The sequence below is a fragment of the Gymnoscopelus microlampas genome (assembly GCF_963454915.1).
Source record: "Gymnoscopelus microlampas genome assembly, chromosome: 10".
In the NCBI taxonomy this organism is placed as follows: domain Eukaryota; kingdom Metazoa; phylum Chordata; class Actinopteri; order Myctophiformes; family Myctophidae; genus Gymnoscopelus; species Gymnoscopelus microlampas.
In genome coordinates, this window is record NC_139947.1 from 39,938,627 (window position 1) to 39,952,983 (window position 14,357).

General features: G+C 41.8%; 1 protein-coding gene across 1 annotated transcript in view; it reads right to left on the reverse strand.

Annotated features, from left to right (window-relative positions):
• Nucleotides 1–861: 861 nt before the first annotated feature.
• Nucleotides 862–14,357, reverse strand: part of dnajc5ab (DnaJ (Hsp40) homolog, subfamily C, member 5ab) — a 31,777-nt gene continuing 18,281 nt past the window's right edge. The window contains exons 2-5 of the mRNA XM_084070377.1: nt 8,998–9,162; nt 5,791–6,004; nt 3,678–3,849; nt 862–3,082 (exon numbers count right to left, since the gene is read on the reverse strand). Coding sequence (XP_083926503.1) covers nt 2,985–3,082; nt 3,678–3,849; nt 5,791–6,004; nt 8,998–9,104 — 591 coding nt within the window. The 5' untranslated portion in view covers nt 9,105–9,162 and the 3' untranslated portion in view covers nt 862–2,984. The remainder of the gene's footprint in view (nt 3,083–3,677; nt 3,850–5,790; nt 6,005–8,997; nt 9,163–14,357) is intronic.

Sequence of the window (14,357 nt, forward strand, 5' to 3'; positions counted from 1 at the left end):
GGTTAGAGGTCTAGGACGGCAGACAGAAATATAAAATGAAGGATGCTCTCTCTCTCAGCTTTTATTGCACTTTGATATTTGAGTGTGGAAAGTAATCGATTTATAACAGCGGTGTCCCATCATTCCAACCAAGCAACATTATACCTCTTTCTTCTAACTGGCTGATCCATCAGGCACCTTCTCTTTCGTCTATTGTAGAAGTAAGTGTTTTAAGCCTAGTTCAGACCAAAGATTCGTGAGAGGGAGGGACGAATCCGTTGCAAGCCTGATTTAAACTTTGTGGCACGGCCGTGTCGCTAGCTAAAAATAGCTGACGTACAAGCTTGTGGAAGCAACACGTTGTGAGTAGGGTTGTCCGATATTGGCTTTTTTACCGATAACCGATATACCGATATTGTCCAACTCTTAATTACCGATACCGATATCAACCGATACCGATATATGCGGGGATTATTGTGATTAGGGTAAGCTCAAATTTCATATCACACACACCATATACAGTAAGAACTCCTGTAACTTATTTATAAAGCAAAAAAAAAAAAAAAAAAAAAAAATGTTTTTCAAAAACCGATACCGATATTTTCCCGATATCAATTTTTATGCTAATATCGGCCGATAATATCGGGAGGCCGATAATATCGGACATCCCTAGTTGTGAGCTTGTAGGTCTGCTATTTTAACGGTGTGATACCATCGTAAGACAGAGCATAGATTTAAGCTTTAGAACGTTGCAAAGACAAATTGCAACTGAATTACCAGGTAACTACGCATTTGGTTGGAATGAAAAGCTGCAAACACTCGTACCGCTACAGCGCATGACTGGACACAGCTGTTATGAAGAATTGAATTGACACACAAATATAATGGTTAAAAAAACTGCCTCCTTGTTTTACTAAAAACAACAATGAAATGACGTAATGATACAACACAGCCCCCCCTCATACAGGTCTCAGGAGTGATGGATTGCTATTCACGTTTGACAAGTAAACGTGTCTTCTTAAAAAATAAATAAACAAAAAAGGCTAAACGAACAGTTTGAATGTAAACTGCTGTCGTTTATATTTTTACGGTTACTACCGGGAACACCCTCGATTTAAGAGAGCTGCTGTCACAGAAACAAACTTTGGATATGAATAGGTCAATATCCTCCCTTCATTAACCTCATAAATAATAAGAAAACAAAACAAAAAGATGAAAAACTAATCTACTGAGAGACATGAAGAACAAGAATCAACACTTTGGGTTTTGGAGATTAACAACTTAAAAGTCTAACATTTAGTTTACAACACATGTACAGCAGTTTAACTTCCTCACACACAATCAAAAACTAGAGAGAATCAGTAAATAATAAAAGGGCTCAGTGTGTGTGTGTGTGTGTGTGTGTGTGTGTGTGTGTGTGTGTGTGTGTGTGTGTGTGTGTATACACAATAACCACATTGAGGGATTGTTGCAAAAATAATGTGTTTATATGTATGAAGAATATTAGCCAATATATTCATACTCTCCAATATTTGAATCAGCGCCCAAAAAAACAGTTTTGGTTGGGCTCCCATTTTCTCACCTCACATTTACAAATTTCACTATGGGAGAAAAGAAATATGTGCATGTTTTATGTGCGTGTGTGTAATATGTGTTACTAGGCCAAGAAGTATGTGTGTGTATGAGTGTGTATTTGCAATTAATTACAGTTTGACAAGACAGTTGTGAAGACTGTCAAAGAGACAGTTGGCTGGTTTGGTTGTACATTGATTGTGTGCATGTATGTGTGTGTTGTGTAGATGATAAATATTCCTTGGTTCAGTCAGCGTCTGTCGACTGATTATCTAGTCTTGTTATGGTATGTGTGCGTGTTAGTTCATGTGTGTGTGTCCATTATACATCAGTGCGGCAGCTGTGATAATGAATATGGGTGTTTATGTAGTGTGTGTCTAGCGTGCATTAGTGCAATGGCTGTGAAGTGTGTGTCTAGTTTGCATCAGTGTGGTAGCTGTTATGTGTATACATACAGGGCCGTTTCTTGCTATATTATGCAGACTATGGTTGCATAGCTCCTTCAGAGCCACCAGGGGGACCCTGCGCTCCCTCATTGGTTAATCTACAGCACCTACACATTTTAAGACAAATGCATTTATTGTAGACTAGAAAAAGATGCAAGAGCTGATTTTCTGTATTACTTGTTATTAAGACGGAAACATCTTAAATTCAGAGCCAATTTCACAACCTGGATGTTACTTTTTTTTAATTTTCTATTGTTAATTTATTCAGTTATTTTTGTGTTATAATATGTAGGTAGAGACCTTATACAAGCCATTTAGTTTCATGTCTCCTTTTAACTGTGCTAAATCAAATCAAAGGGGAATGGATAGGGGAACAGGGGTATCTTGCAAGCAAATCCATTTAAATCATCAGACTATAGGGCTGTTTATAGTCAGGCGATTTAGTTTTTAAGTGTTGCAACCGACGATAATCAAGTTTGATCAACATTAGTGATACCATACCAGTCGCCCTTGCGGAGGCATTGGTTGTGGAGGCTCTTTGATGAATGTTTTTCTTTGTTGGTGGTCTTTCATTGGACTACTAGTCCAAAAAGAAAGTTGTTCATGATGAATACTTAAGTTGTTTGATTTGAGAATTCTGTACACAATGTTAAAATAATTTGTCAATAATTCGCACCATTTTGAGGATACTGGTGTCATTATTTATGCTAATTCTTTGTGATGGCCACATTTATTTTATGAATTGCCTTTTGGGGCAACAGGATGTTTTTAATTTGTTTATTTTTAATTTGCATGTTTGACTTGATTTTTCATAGAGCTCCTAAAAAGCTAGAAACAGCACTGTATGTGGTTGCCTAGTATGCATCAGCGTGGCAGCTGTAATGTTTATTTTGTGTGTGTATGTCTAATATGCATCACTGCGGAAGCTGTGGTGTGTGTGTGTGTGTGTGTGTGTGTGTGTGTGTGTGTGTGTGTGTGTGTCTAGGTCTAGTATTCAGTGCGGTAGCTGTGATGGGCGTCAGAGGTGAGCCCGGTCGTCTCTGTGGCTGAAGATGGCTGCATCATGATTGGCTCCCCCGTAACGTCTGGAAAGACAAACACACAATTATTTCCAGCCACACAAAAAACCTAGAGAAATAAAATGCATGTGTGTGTGTGTATGCGTGGCTCCCAGTCTTTCTTTAAAAAGTGTCTGTTACCCGCATGCACGCCTCCTACTAACACTGTCTGGATCATGGTCAGAAACTCAACTTTATACATCATACTATATTTCTATACAGTAACAGTTTGTAGGTATAATATACAGTATGTATACATGTATGTATGTGTGTATCTATGTACTACGTATGTTTATGTGTGCGCAAGAATTGTCAAGGAGTCAAGGAGCATCTGAGAAAGCCAAAGGTATTACACATGTTCATGGGAATTGTACGCTTATACAATTAGACTGTGAAAGTCTAAAAAAGTGTTAGAAAGTGTTAGAAAGTGACCTTCAGACATGCAGTTTAAAACGTCATTAATCACCCACCAATTTGGAAAACTAACATGACAGCGTTACCTTCCACAACAAATTTAACATGTATTTGGCAGGAGTTACTTTCAAGCTGTGTGTGTGTGTGTGTGTGTGTGTGTGTGTGTGTGTGTGTGTGTGTGTGTGTGTGTGTGTGTGTGCGCGCGCACCTCTCTCATCAGTGGTCATCTGAGCCTCCAGGTCTTCGGGTGAGACGTAGAACTCAGGCTCTTGATCAGGGGGTGGGCGTGGTTTACACTTCCCACAGCAGCAGTTACAACAGCAACACAGGCAACAGCAGAAATAACAGCCGGTAGCTACACCACAGAAGATGAACAACGCCTGGAGGCACAGAGAGGGGGAGGGAGAGAGAGAGAGAATGAGAGAGAGACTTTAAAACGGCACTGAATGTGAGTACATTAACAATGGTCAGGAAAAGACAAGAGAGAAAGGTATAGGTAAAGAATAGAGATAGAGACAAAGAGACGTTTGGTGACAGACAATGGCCCTCATTTATCAACGCGGTGCAGCCCAAATAATGGGCGTACGGCAAGATCACCGCACCTTTCGGCATTTATCAATATATCCTGACGTGGGCTTCATCCTACGGTACGCTGAAATCTCACGTCTGGTCGGGACCAGTTGTTGACGTTGGCTGCACCCGTTTATTCCATCCTAGACCTGCGGAGCAGCATTGTCTGACTGTCTGACAGGCATCTAGACACATAATCCACTCCTAAAAGTATATCTACACTAATAAATAATCCCTGTGAAAATATAACATTTTATAAAGTAATTTAAACAAATTGCTTTAACAGTCATTCAGATAAGATTGTAGATCTGGCTGCATTGAAAATAGCAAATCTACAAGCTCACAAGCCGACGCGTTGTGAGCTTGTAGATCTGCTATTTTCAAAAATATACGAGCGCTTTTGCGTCGGGAGTCCCGCGGTCGGGACTCCCGACCATCTTTTCATTGACAGTGAGGTCTACAAACTTACAGTAGCTTGTCCTATGGTATGGAGTTATGTCATAGAGAGTTATATACGTGTGAGAGAGAGAGAGAGGCGTGTGCATGTGTGCGTGCGTGCGTGTGTGTGTTTGTGTGAGTGACTTGACAGGCAGCGAGGCGAGGCGAGCCAGCGAAACTCTTTCTTTGGTCGTATTCTGGTTCTTCATGTCGTAAAATCGGGGTGTTTCGAGAATATTTAAGGGCGTGTTATTTAAATGATGCTTGTTTTCAGCCGTGACATTTATCAACGCTGGGACCCAATGTACGCTCGGATCAGCTGTGTAGGATGCGTTGATAAATGTGACTTCGACGTTGGTGTACGGCCGAATATATGGAAAAATATACGCCGGTTTATACGCTGCGTTGATGAATGAGGGCCAGTGTGCCTTCGCTCAGAGTGGATGTGAATTGACACAAACGTGTGCATGTCAACGTTATCCAAAAAGCAAGCAGTTATACTCTGTCCTTTTTTAATCCATTCATTCTTATATCCATTATCCTTCCATGCCTGCCTATCTACTCAGTAAAATCCTTTGTTAATTTAACTCTGAGATTGTACAAATATAACCAAATGGACCCAAATGAACACTTTTATTGTTAGTTCTTTAGTTCAACAAAGCCTAGTTCAGGCCAAAATCTAACCGTTTTAAGCCCATTCATTGTATGAAGGAGCATAACTTTAAGCATTAGAACTTTGCAGAGAAAGATCACGTTCTGAATATCCCCTTAAGAGATGAGTATGAAAGAGGAGCCATGGTTCTTATCAGCAAGGCTATTAGTTAGTCATCATATTCTTCTTCCAAAGAAACGTTTATTTTGAAAGCCTGTATCAAACTTTCTCCTATGCATAATGAACACCAGTTTTGTTCTCCATCGCCCGCTTTCACTCCATCGGGAATCGTAAGGTTAGGTTAAGTTAGGTAAGGTAGTAGGTTTACGGTTCAATCCTCCCCCTGTTTTAGTGTCCTTGAGCAAGACTGTGACCCCCTAACTGCTCCTGATGAGCAGGTTGGTACCTTGTATGGTTTACAGCCATCAGCTATGTGAATATGTGCGTGAATAGGTGAATGTAAAGCGCTTTTGCTTAAGGCGCTATATAAATGCATAATTCCATCCACCCATCCGTCTCTCTATCCATACCGTGGCCCACCAGCAGGACAAAGTAGTACAAAGTAGGTGCCGACGTTCTCCTCTCAACACTTTCCATCCATCTATTAATCTATTAATCTATCTATATCCGTCCCTCCCTCCGTCCGTTCCTCTACACATACCTTGGCCCACCAAGAAGACAATACAAAGTAGGTGTTGACGTTCTCCTCTCCAAACTGCTCGGCGACGTAGAGACCCAGGGAGCCATACTTGTCGTAGATGTTCCTCTTGGTGCAGTCGTTCAGGATGGCGTGGGCGTTGTTGATCTCCTTGAACTTCTCAGACGCTTCCGGGTTGTCAGGGTTCTTATCTGGGTGGAATTTCAACGCCAGCTTCCTGAGAGAGAGAAGGGGGGGTAAGAGGAAGGGATGGAGGGACGAATTAGAGGGAGAGATAGAAAGAAAGGAGTTAGAGGAAGAAATGAGGGTGGGGTGGAGGGACAGGGTCAGGGAGGGGAAGGGGGTGGAGCTAATACTCTTCTCTCCAACAACTGTTTTCATTCATAACCTTTTGAAAGGAAAAGTTGTGCTGGACGCCGGGGATACGCCATGACACTCATGGGTGGCAAACCTCGCACTGGAAGTTCGATGAAATACATTGCAGTGGATGGAGCCGGCTGAACCAGCTCATGAACAAACACTATTTCTGAACAATTGCGACCTTTGTCATATAATCGGTTCAGGAATATATAAGAAGACATATCACAGGTTGTTCTCTAATCACTTGCTTTTTGATGTGCACAGTACATCATTTTATTGAGGCATCTAAACAGCGGCAGGTATCGTTTCTGTCTCGGAGGTATCGTGAGATTTCGTTGCCAGACAGGAAATGGGGGACAGTCTTGCGATACTTTGGGCGTTCAGAAAAATACTTTGTGCTCTTTAGATACCTCTATAAAATGATACAGTGTACTCATCGAAAAGCAACACAGCAGAAAAAAAGGTGTGATATGTCTGTGATATGTTTATTTTCCTGAGCAGAGTATTTTATAAAAGGTCTCACTCTCAATAGTGTTAGTGTTCATAAACTGTCCAGCCGGCTTTCATAGGCTCCAATGTTATTTCACTGAACTTTCGGTGTGAGTCTGTCACCCAGTGCGACGAATCTGCCGGCTGGAATTGCAGGATAGAGAAAATGACGTTGGCGTCTCTTCCTTTTAAAATAAATTCCTTGTTTTATAGCCAGAAGTGCTGCATGGATCCAATGGCAATAAATTCCTTGTTCTATATTCGGAAGTGCTGCATGGATCCAATGGCTCACTCAACAGGTGCTCTTTAGTGGAACAGGTAGGTATACTGCACATAAAAACAAAGAAGACCAAGAAGTCCTGCTTGATTTTAAATGGTCCAGTGGTACAGACAATACCAATACGTCCTGCTTGATTTTAAATGGACCAGTGGTACAAACAATACCAAGGCACTCTGTGACCAACGCAAGTTGACTCTCAGGTCTTCCATACGGGTCTCTGATGAAAGTCAAGAGTCCATATCAGCACTCTAACTCCCTCTAGTGGCTCAAACCAATAACTCTGTGTGCCTTAGTTACCTGTAAAATGTATGACGTCCTCTGGTGTAGCATTTATGTGTCATGACTTCATGACTCTGATCAAAGCCAGGGATAAGTATTATGTGGTTGTAATAATTACGGAGGACATCTGTATTTTTTAATCCAGTGTGAATCGGCCAAGTCTGTAATTTGTAATAATTCCAGGGTAAATTACCTACCATATTTCAGCAAACACTGAGGTCATCGGATAATAGTAGTCCATTGCGACAGCGCAGTCATTTAGGGTCAAATTTTGGTTTTAGCAGGCTACGTTGGAAATTATGAATGAGAGTTAACATCATTTTGGATGCAAATTTGGCTCATGTCTCTACACAGCATGGACATTGCATGTAATTATGGGAATAATAGCTTAATCAGAATAAAAATGCCTCATGTTGCCTAAACACTGAAGGCGTTTGCAGAATGCAGACAGGGTGCGATTTTTCGCACGGAAAAAACAGACAATATCATTTTTTAAAAGAACACATGGTTCTCTATGACCTCATGCACACCGGCTCCGAATTTGCCGTGCGGCAAGTGGCTGCGGCGGTGCGTTTTTTCTTCTTCAATCGAACCGTGCGTCTTTTCGCTTGCGGTAAAAACTGATTGACCAATCGCACCCTGTCTGCAAAGGCCTTTACATTGGAAGAGACTGGTCCAATCTCTAATCTGAATGATTTCGATCAGATGATTGTCAATGTACGCTAATTCAGAGTGTACAAATAGAACCTTTGAGGATAACTTGGTAAATTCAAGTAAAATACCGACTTTGCTTGTCCCGTGAATGCGCCACACAAAACACAGACATCAGGAGATCATTTATAAATTGAATTACCAGAGGTCCCCAGATAATATTTAGGGCTAAAGATTAAATAAAATTAAACATTAGTCATGTCTTGTTTACTTAGCACCTGCAGGTAGAGCTGCTCCAATATAATAATAATAATAATAATACATACAATTTATAATCGCTATATAGTCGCTTTACAAAACCGAAAACAAAATAAAAACTTTATTAGGAAAAAAATAGATTAGAAAATCATTCAGATTAGACCAGTCTCTTCCAATTTAAGTGTTTAGGCTACATGAGGCATTTTTATTCTGATTAAGCTATCATATCAGTAAAGGGAAAAAAAGGGGGAATTAGGTAGGGAATGCAAGTCTGTGGGTTTTGAGTGTGGTTTTAACATGGCGAGGGTGGGCGCAGCTTTGATGTGAGCTGGGAGTGAGTTCCATAGGGAGGGGGCGGCCGTGAAGGCCCTGTCACCTCAGGTTCGTTTCTTTGTCCTGTGATTGTCAAGGAGGTTGGCATCACCCGACCTGAGGGAGCGGGAGGGGGCGTAGTATTGGAGGAATTAAGAGAGGTAGCGGGGAGCCTGGTTGTTGAGGGCCTTGTAGACGGTGATTAGTATTTTGAAATCTATTCTGTGCTTGACTGGGAGCCAGTGGAGGTTATGGAGGACTGGTGTGATGTGGTCCCTGAATCAGGTTCTAGTGAGCAGGCGGGCGGCAGAGTTTTGTACATACTGTAGTTTCTTGAGAACCTTAGTGGTGACACCGTATAGGAGGCTATTGTAGTAGTCGAGTCTGGATGTGATGAAGGCATGAATCTTCCTTAACGTTTGCTGTTGTACTCTGTGTGTTATCTCTAACATTTATTGATGTCCTCTGGTGCAGTGTGTGTGTGTGTGTGTGTGTGTGTGTGTGTGTGTGTGTGTGTGTGTGTGTGTGTGTGTGTGTGTGTGTGTGTGTGTGTGTGTGTGTGTGTGTGTGTGTTAACTTACCTGTAACATTTCTTGATTTCGTCTGGTGTAGCATTCTTGTCGACTCCCAGAACGATGTACAGTGAGTCTCCTGACGTGGAGAGAGACCTCTGTCTCTGCTGATCCATTGCCTCTCTCTATGTCCTTTACTCACTCTCTCACTCCCTTGCTCGCTCAGCACCTCACCTGTCAGATAGAGGAAAAAAGGTTAGAAGATTTTAGATTAAAAGATTTTTTTGTTATTTTAAAATCGTTTTCATCCACATGACCATATCAAATACTGCTAGTCTCTCAGGCTCCCATGGATCATGACTGCAGACCCCCTGCTTCTGAAGATCGAAGGTTTCATAGAATACGGCTGCAGACTTTTATACTTATAAATATTGTCATTATACTTGTTACTGATATTATTGTTGTTGTTTAAGTTCATGTTGTATGTCTCTCTCCCCCTCTCTCTCTTTCACCCGAACACGGTTGAGGCAGATGGCTGCCCAACCAAGATCTGGTTCAGAATTCTTCCTGTTAAATGGAAGTTTTTCCTTGCTACTGTCACCAAATGTTTGCTGAGGGTGTAAAACACTGGGTCTCTGCTCTAGATGTAAAGTGTCTTGAGACAACTTTGTGTGATTTGGCACTATACTAAAATGAAAATAAAATGGAATAATAATACTGCACACTTGCTTTAGTCACTTTAGTTGACACGAAATAAAGTGAGTGTTGTGGGCACACAATGCCCCCTTTGTCCACTGTATTCCCTCATACTGCAGTACCTATGACTGCAAGCAAGCAGGGAGTGGCTTGAGGCAGAAAGGTGCACAGACCGAAGCCATCGCACACCTTTCCTACTCTGCTGGCCGTCCCTATGTCGATTCTGCCTACAGTGCATCCGCTGCCAGCTTAACAGCCATACAACAATGTCCCCCATTCTGTGTCTGTACCTTCTAAACAAAACAGCAAGGCATGGTACATTCCCACCTTGAACAAGCCGTGTAAAAAGGCCAAGTAAGGAGTTGGTCTGAGGAGGTTACTGGAAGTCAACTCAGCCAGCCAACACAAATACAACGGCACTAAGTCGACAGAGTGTGTGTGTGTGTGTGTGTGTGTGTGTGTGTGTGTGTGTGTGTGTGTGTGTGTGTGTGTGTGTGTGTGTGTGTGTGTGTGTGTGTGTGTGTGTGTCTCTCTCTCTCTCTCTCTCTCTAGAGAGCTTATTGTAAGCATGGTAAGCTCAACCAGACTGGTGAGATACAAACAACAGAAAGCTCCACAGCTAACTGCAATGCAAGTAGAAATGAGAAGTGTTAACTGAGACTACAGCTTTTATTTTCCACAGTGTTATTAGACTGTCTGCTGAGTCTTGAACTACAGTTCAACTAGTTCAGCTATAGCTCAAATATATACGCAAGGGAATTTGCCATTCCTTTGCCATTTCTGAACATACAAAAATGCCCCCAAATGAATACATACTTTAGAGATCATATGTAGGATAAATTATACAAGTTCAGAAATATAATTTCATTAAACATAAGCATATTTGAAATACTGTATATAAATGCATATTTCAGTATGGGGAATATATGAAGAGGATCACTTTATGATCAATTAACACATGGTATTTAAATGTGCCTAGATACACATATACACACAGTTCCATAAATCAAACACATTACTCCAAAGAGTTCAGAGCACTCCATCAGCTGCAGTGCAGGCAGCACTCCTGGAGCTTTAGCAGGGTTTAGTGCCTTGCTCAAGGGCACTTCGGCAGAGTTGTTGGGCATTGTTGATGTAGTACTTTTCACCGTCCAGTAAGTCACCAGTTTACAGCTGGAATGCACCAGTTGCATACATCAGTTGGGTGCCTGGTATGAAATTCATACCAGTCAACCAGCCTGATATTCTGACGGGCGTTGACTGAAAGTCAGACCAACAGCTTTATTGGCACTGCAGGCAGCAGACGATTGAACTCACTGTGGTTAAAGTGTGGCAATATTGAATTCACCAATATGCTGTATATTGTACAAATCAACATACAATATAGATTTGTATTAAAGTTATGGAATAACTACTACTGCTACTTTAATGCACTAGTTAATGTTGGCGTCCTGTCACGCCTACAGTTAGTCCAAAACGATGCCACTCGCCTCTTAACAGGGGCACGGAAGTATGATCACATCTCCCCGATTCTTGCCTCCCTCCACTGGCTCCCTGTTCGTTACAGGATTCAGTTTAAGAGTTTTAATGTTTGTTTTTAAGTCTTTAAATGGGTTGGCACAAATGTACATATCAGAGCTTCTACCTCCCAATAACCCTACAAGGGTCTTGAGATGTACTGACCAGTAATTTCTCCTGGTCCCACAAACAAGGCTGAAGACCCGAGGGGATGGATCATTTTCCGCTGTAGCGCACAAACTGTGGAACAATCTTCCACCCCATGTTAGAGCATCTCAAACCTTGCCAGTGTTTAAATCAAGTTTGAAAACTCACTTGTACTCTTTGGCTTCCGATGATTCAGACTGAGTGTTGCTGTTTCCATTAGGCTATGTGTCTATGTGTTTTCCCCTGTTTATTGTGTAGTATTTTTAGTAAATATTTGTTACTGAGTGTACAGCACTTTGGTTCAATGCTGTTGTTTTAAATGTGCTCTATAAATAAAGTGGATTGAATAAATTAGGTTTAATGTGCCTTTCAAGAAAGGGGAATGGTGTTGCCAAAATAATCTCCTCTCCTCTCCGGTGCTTCCATTAAACCAGTGTTATTGACAAGTCTGTTTGCAGTAAGTAAAGACAGATGGAGGTACAATGTTACACTGTACGATTAAGACGTGTAGAGGAAATGTGACAATATCTAAGCATATCAAATATGTATCAACATTTGGTCCATAAATAAGGTGATAGGTTGTCCAGCACTATCTGTGGTGTACATTTCACACAGAGGGCACTCATAGCCATCATATTTGTAGAGTAGGAGGCTTTGAAATGGAACAATGTCCTGTACTAATAGTGTATGAGTTGGAGCCGGTCTGAGACCAGGCAGGCCTTTTGTTGGTGTTTAGACCAAGGATTGGGCCAGTGAGTGGTTGGAGGCTAACCTGGCTTTCACCTACACACTCATTAACCCATTAAGACCTGAGGCCGATTCTACAAATGCCTTCTAAATCGGTGGTTCTAACGATTTCGTGCCAAGGACCATCTGAAAAGGGTTTGTGCCAGGGACCCCTCCAGAAGAGAAGATTTGTGTTAAAAAAAAAATCATAGTTATTCAAAATGTTTCAAGCACTTTTTTTTTATAGCAGATGTACAAGCTCACAGTGTGGCACAAAGTGATGCTCTGTGATCTGTGATTTTTTTGAACCACTGTTCTAAATCGTAAGAGTTTTTAAAAAAAACGTATATTGCTATATAGCTAAAATCTAAAATGACAGATGCTTTCCTGGTTTTAATGGGTTAATCGGACACACACACACACACACACACACACACACACACACACACACACACACACACACACACACACACACACACACACACACACACACACACACACACACACCTCCAGATACATCTCTCAATAGTAAACAGTCAACTGTAGTTGCTTTTTTTTCACCACTTTACTGGCAAGAAGGCTACTCTTACTTAATTGGAAGAAGAGCTTCCCGCCTACATTCAGTCACTGGGTTAATGATGTTATTATGAGTCACCTTAAGCTAAAGCATGATTCAATGAGAGGCGCAGCAGCCAAGTTCTACTCCCTATATAATGGGACCCATTTATTCCTTGTGTATGTGCAGGGCCTTGACAGTGACGCTAATATCATTGAATTGACCTGATGATTGGTCTCTACAATGGTTGGCCAGTGGCCAATTTGAGGGTGCTTTGTGTGGAGTTGAGCCAATATGCAGAAGTGAAAGAGACAGAAGTGACATTAGAAGAGAAAGTAAGACAGAGGTGTTGTCACATCTATGTGAGTAGGACAGAAAGAGACAGACAACATGCCAACATCCTCCTCCGTGTGCAAATATAGTTAATACAGGTCTGTCTGAAGCAGACTCAGTATTTCATACACACGCGCACACGCACATACACATTTAAAATGGCTTTACTGTGCTCTATCCTGATCTAATAAGCCTACAGTAGGCGCTTGCTTCATAGAGGATGTGGAGAAAATAGTGACTGACTTGTGACCGACTTCCTTACGGCTAGTAGTGATGTCAGTTGAGTGTGTGTGTGCGTGCGTGCGAGCGTGCGTGCGTGCATTTCTGAAAGCCATTAGTCCCTGGTCATTAAAGTCACCAGATGGCCGCTATCACCATGGAAACCCGGCATCGCCAAAGCAACACACATGACACCACACCGGTTTAACACCTCCCTCTCTGTCCCCGATTAACCAATGACAACACAGAATCAGCCTACCCCCGACTGGGATTAACCAATTGCTGTGGGCTATCACTACCCCAAGGATTATCCAGTGTGTGTGGTGAATAATCACATCCGGACATCCCAGTGAACATAAGCCAATGAGATTCCACCTTACTGAGCCAGCAGCCAATGAGGCTGTGTGTTAATAGACAGTCATGGAGTCATGGACTTCATTCATAAGAACTGACTTGAAGAATTAACACAGTGGAGTGAGTACTAGGACAGCATATGGTCTATATCTAAGGTGGTGTGTGACTGACACACACACACACACACACACACACACACACACACACACACACACACACACACACACACACACACACACACACACACACACACACACACACACACACACACACACACACAGCTAAAGGGAATTCCTTGCTAGAAATACTTTCAAATCTGAGTTTATTAGAGGTTGTTTGAGTGTTTGTCTGTGTGTCAGTCAGTGTGTGTTTGTAGCTAGGGCATCACTTTATAGTTCGGGTTAGCCTGCATTTATCGTGTGGCATTTTATCTGCCTTAAGAGTCAGATCATGGTTTTGTGCAAGGAAATGTTTCTGTGTGAGTGGTGCTTTAGTGGTGGATAGATTTGGAGCACTGCCACTCTATTGTCCTTTTGAATTAAGAATTACTCACACACACACACACACACACACACAGGAGAATTGGGAGCAGTGCCTTACAGGTTGAACACACACTCACGCACGCACTCACAGCCACACACAAACAGTTATTTATGTTATGTTAAAGTAGTCTTATCACCAGTAAGAGAGCACAAGAAAAGAGAAAGAGAGTGAGTGTGTGTGTTTATTGTCATATGCATTAAAACAGTGCATTCCAATGCAATGAAATACTTGTGCTCTTTCTCTGTGTGTGTGTGTGTGTGTGTGTGTGTGTGTGTGTGTGTGTGTGTGTGTGTGTGTGTGTGTGTGTGTGTGTGTGTGTGTGTGTGTGTGTGTGTGT